General features: G+C 50.1%; 1 protein-coding gene across 1 annotated transcript; it reads left to right on the top strand.

The window, feature by feature from the left end:
- Nucleotides 1-2731: 2731 nt before the first annotated feature.
- Nucleotides 2732-4644, top strand: LOC139563488 (proteoglycan 4-like). Its single transcript, XM_071382197.1, has 3 exons — nt 2732-3992; nt 4302-4371; nt 4470-4644. The coding sequence occupies exons 1-3, from the start codon at nt 2732-2734 to the stop codon at nt 4642-4644; spliced, it is 1506 nt and encodes a 501-aa protein (XP_071238298.1).
- The last annotated feature ends 540 nt before the right edge of the window (nt 4645-5184 follow it).

Below are 5184 nucleotides of genomic sequence, written 5' to 3' on the forward strand. Positions count from 1 at the left end.
TCTCTCTCTCTGTCTCTGTTAGTTAACCAAATGTCCGTTAGTCATGGCCTGCTCTCCTCTCTCTCTCTCTCTGTCTCTGTTAGCTAACCAAATGTCCGTTAGTCATGGCCTGCTCTCCTCTCTCTCTCTCTCTCTCTCTCTGTTAGCTAACCAAATGGCCGTTAGTTATGGCCTGCTCTCCTCTCTCTCTCTCTCTGTTAGCTAACCAAATGTCTGTTAGTCGTGGCCTGCTCTTTTCTCTCTCTCTCTCTCTGTTAGCTAACCAAATGTCCGTTAGTTATGGCCTGCTCTCCTCTCTCTCTCTCTCAGCTAACCAAATGTCCGTTAGTCATGGCCTGCTCTCCTCTCTCTCTCTCTCTGTTAGCTAACCAAATGTATGTTAGTCATAGCCTGCTCTCCTCTCTCTCTCTCTGTTAGCTAACCAAATGTCCGTTAGTCATGGCCTGCTCTCCTCTCTCTCTCTGTTAGCTAACCAAATGTCCGTTAGTCATGGCCTGCTCTCCTCTCTCTCTCTCTCTGTTAGCTAACCAAATGGCCGCTAGTCATGGCCTGCTCTCCTCTCTCTCTCTCTCTGTTAGCTAACCAAATGTCCGTTAGTCATGACCTGCTCTCCTCTCTCTCTCTGTTAGCTAACCAAATGGCCGTTAGTCATGGCCTGCTCTCCTCTCTCTCTCTCTGTTAGCTAACCAAATGTCCGTTAGTCATGGCCTGCTCTCCTCTCTCTCTCTCTCTGTTAGCTAACCAAATGTCCGTTAGTCATGGCCTGCTCTCCTCTCTCTCTCTCTCTGTTAGCTAACCAAATGTCCGTTAGTCATGGCCTGCTCTCCTCTCTCTCTCTCTGTTAGCTAACCAAATGGCCGTTAGTCATGGCCTGCTCTCCTCTCTCTCTCTCTCAGCTAACCAAATGGCCGTTAGTCATGGCCTGCTCTCCTCTCTCTCTCTGTTAGCTAACCAAATGGCCGTTAGTCATGGCCTGCTCTTTTCTCTCTCTCTCTGTTAGCTGTACAGTTAGTTACAGTGGTTGTACAGCTGCTTAATAAATTCTGCAGTCAAACTTGTTCATGATGTAATCCCACATTTTTTAACTGGACAACAGTTCAACATTCACCTTCTGCTTACTTGATTTCTGATCAAGGCTACTATGTACATTATGCGCTGGGAGTGCAGCCCCCCCCTGTGTCTTCTGCTGGAAAGAAGATGATTCACTGATAAATGTTTAATCCAAATGTAGCCAGAAGAATGATATTAACAGACGCAGCAGGTGGTTTCTTCAGGAGAGAAGAAATACAATAATTCAAGTCATCAATACCAATAATGACGTAGATGTAAAAGGATAACATGCATGAACATAAAGGCTATAATATTCATAATAATAATAATAAGGAATGTTTACATGAACGTAATGATAGACATTACAGGCAAATACACTTAATAATTGTCTGGGAAATATACATAAGTATTACCATCATTGTAAATAAGAATTTGTTCTTAACTGACTTAACTGAAAAATTTAACAAAAATATATACAGTGGGGCAAAAAAGTATTTAGTCAGCCACCAATTGTGCAAGTTCTCCCACTTAAAAAGATGAGGCCTGTAATTTTCATCATAGGTACACTTCAACTATGACAGACAAAAATATTAACCAAATTCTTATTTTCCACCATAATTTGCAAATAAATTCATAAAAAATCCTACAATGTGATTTTCTGGATTTTTTTTCTCATTTTGTCTGTCATAGTTGAAGTGTACCTATGATGAAAATTACAGGCCTCTCTCATCTTTTTAAGTGGGAGAACTTGCACAATTGGTGGCTGACTAAATACTTTTTTGCCCCACTGTACTAAACATGTAAACATATGTTAGCCGTAATAATAAACTATGTCACTAGGGAGCAGGAGAGCACTGTAAGGACTCTGAATTACTGACTACCATGAATCAATCAAATGGATTTAAAAAGCACTATTTTACATCAGCAGATGTCACAAGGTGATTATGCAGAAACCCAGCCTAAAACCTCAAAGAGCAAGCAATGCAGATGTAGAAGCACGGTGGCTAGGATAAACTCCCTAGGAAGGTAGGGAACCTAGAAAGAAACCTAGAGAAGAACCAGGCTCTGAGGGGTGGCCAGTCCTCTTCTGGCTGTGCCGGGTGGAGATTATAAGAAGATATGGCCATTAAGGCCAAATTGTTCTTCAAGATGTTCAAACGTTCATAGATGACCAGCACGGTAAGAAAATAATCACAGTGGTTATAGAGGGTGCAACAGGAGAAAATGACATTTGGCTTTTCATAGCCAAGCATTCAGAGATTGAGACAGCAGGTGCGGGAGAAGGTAGTAGGTCCGGTGAACAGGTCAGGGTTCCATAGCCGCAGGCAGAACAGCAGAAACTGGAACAGCAGCACGACCAGGTGGACTGGGGGCAGCCAGGAGTCATCAGGCCAGGTATTCCTGATGCATGGTCCTAGCGCTCATGGAGGGCAGGGAGAGAGCAAGAGATGGGAGAAATAGAGGGAACAACAGAACACCAGATAGGACAGACTGACACTAGCCCCCCGGCACATAGACTATTGCAGCAAAGATACTGGAGACTGAGACAGGGGTGGGTCGGGGGACACTGTGGCCCTGTCCGACGATACCCCCAGACAGGGCCAAACAGGCAGGATATAACCCCACCCACTTTACTAAAGCACAGCCCCCACACCACCAGAGGGATATCAACAGACCTCAAATGTACTACTCTGAGACAAGACTGAGTATAGCACCACCAACATCCACAGAGGCTTCCTTCTCTGCCCCCCTGAAGGACAGTCTGTTACTCACTCAGCTAGTCACTCAGCCAGCCCCCAGCTCTAGGCCTCAGCCAGCCTCCAGCTCTAGGGCTCAGCCAGCCCCCATCTCTAGGGCTCAGCTAGTCACTCAGCCAGCCCCCAGCTCTAGGGCTCAGACAGCCCCCAGCTCTAGGCCTCAGCCAGCCTCCAGCTCTAGGCCTCAGCCAGCCTCCAGCTCTAGGGCTCAGACAGCCCCCAGCTCTAGGCCTCAGCCAGCCTCCAGCTCTAGGCCTCAGCCAGCCTCCAGCTCTAGGGCTCAGACGGCCCCCAGCTCTTGGCCTCAGCCGGCCCCCAGCTCTAGGGCTCAGCCGGCCCTCAGCTCTAGGCCTCAGCCGGCCCTCAGCTCTAGGCCTCAGCCGGCCCTCAGCTCTAGGCCTCAGCCGGCCCCCAGCTCTAGGCCTCAGCCGGCCCCCAGCTCTAGGGCTCAGCCGGCCCCCAGCTCTAGGGCTCAGCCGGCCCCCAGCTCTAGGGCTCAGCCGGCCCCCAGCTCTAGGGCTCAGCCGGCCCCCAGCTCTAGGGCTCAGCCGGCCCCCAGCTCTAGGCCTCAGCCGGCCTCCAGCTCTAGGGCTCAGCCGGCCTCCAGCTCTAGGGCTCAGCCGGCCCTCAGCTCTAGGGCTCAGCCGGCCCCCAGCTCTAGGGCTCAGCCGGCCCCCAGCTCTAGGGCTCAGCCGGCCCCCAGCTCTAGGCCTCAGCCGGCCCCCAGCTCTAGGCCTCAGCCAGCCTCCAGCTCTAGGGCTCAGCCAGCCTCCAGCTCTAGGCCTCAGCCAGCCCCCAGCTCTAGGGCTCAGCCATCCCTCCACACATCAGAGGCAATAATATATAAAGGGGGCTCAGAGCCACCAACCTCCACAGAGGCTGCCTGCTCCGTCCCTCTGAAGAACAGTGTAGCTCACACACCTATTCACCTGGGCCTTCTCAAAGAGGCCTACCTGACCTCCAGGCAGGCCGCCACTGACCTGTTGACCTCTCCACCACTCGAGGCACCTCTGTCTGGGCATCACTCCTACCTCTTACTCCTTGACCTTCTCTGGAGCTCCAGACAGGCCCCTACTGACCTTATGACCTCTGTCCCACTCAAGGCACCCATGTCTGGCCCTCAGTCCAGACCTCCAAGCCCTACACTCCCCGCTCTGCCTACCTGCCATTTCCCTATGCCTAAGAGTCCAGTCATGGAATTCCACTTTTCCTCTCGACAGCTAGACCTCTAGGCTTCCTCTACCTGCCCTACATGCCAGCCCTCTTCCTAAGCCTGAGAGTCCAGTCTGGACCTCCAGGCTTTCACAATTAATCTCCCTACCAGGGCAACACCCCTCTTCTTGAGCATCAAACCATCACGGCATCCCGGCCGGGACACATCTACCTCAAGAAGGGCACCCCCCCCACTCGCCACTAAAACTATAGTCCCGCTGCTAGAAACCACAGGAACCTGGTGACCCAAACGCACTCTCTGAATCTGGTGACCTCCAACAGGCTCTGTGCACCTGATGACCTCCAGCAGGCTCTGTGCACCTGGTGACCTCCAGCAGGCTCTGTGCACCTGGTGACCTCCAACAGGCTCTGTGCATCTAGTAACCTCCAACAGGCTCTGTGCATCTGGTAATCTCCAACAGGCGCTGTGCATCTGGTAATCTCCAACAGGCTCTGTGCATCTAGTAACCTCCTGACCAAGCCCCCAGCTCTAGGGCTCAGCCAGCCCCCAGCTCTAGGGCTCAGCCAGCCCCCAGCTCTAGGGCTCAGACAGCCCCCAGCTCTAGGGCTCAGCCAGCCCCCAGCTCTAGACCTCAGCCAGCCCCCAGCTCTGTACACCTGGTGACTTCCAACAGGCTCTGTGCATCTAGTAACCTCCAAACAAATCAAATCGTATTTGTCACTTGCACCGAATACAACAGTGAAATGTGTTGCTGTGATGTTGTCTTAGGTCTTTCTTTATGTAGTGTTGCGGTGTCTCTCTTGTCGTGATGTGTGTTTTGTCCTGTATTTTTATGTTGAATCCCAGCCCCCGTCCCCACAGCAGTCCTTTTTTGCCTTTTGTAAATAGGAATTTGTTCTTAACTGCCTAGCCTAGTTAAATAAAGGTTAATCAATTATGGGGTGAAAGCTATTGAAGTTTTAAAGGAAGCATTTTTAATGTAAACTCAATTAAAATTAATTGAACATCACCAAAGTCAAAAAATACAAAGGTAATTGCGTTGATTGAACGGAGGAGTTCCCTGAACCAATAACAGTTGGCTGTATTCAGGGAATACAGGTGGAAGCTATTGATGTTTTTTGGAAGTGTTTATGTCAAGCAAAAATATAAATAAAGTTTTAAAAAAGTTTAAACTAAAGGCCCTGGATTCTCTGAACAATGTCA

Source organism: Salvelinus alpinus, chromosome 34 (genome assembly GCF_045679555.1).
Source record: "Salvelinus alpinus chromosome 34, SLU_Salpinus.1, whole genome shotgun sequence".
Lineage (NCBI taxonomy): Eukaryota > Metazoa > Chordata > Actinopteri > Salmoniformes > Salmonidae > Salvelinus > Salvelinus alpinus.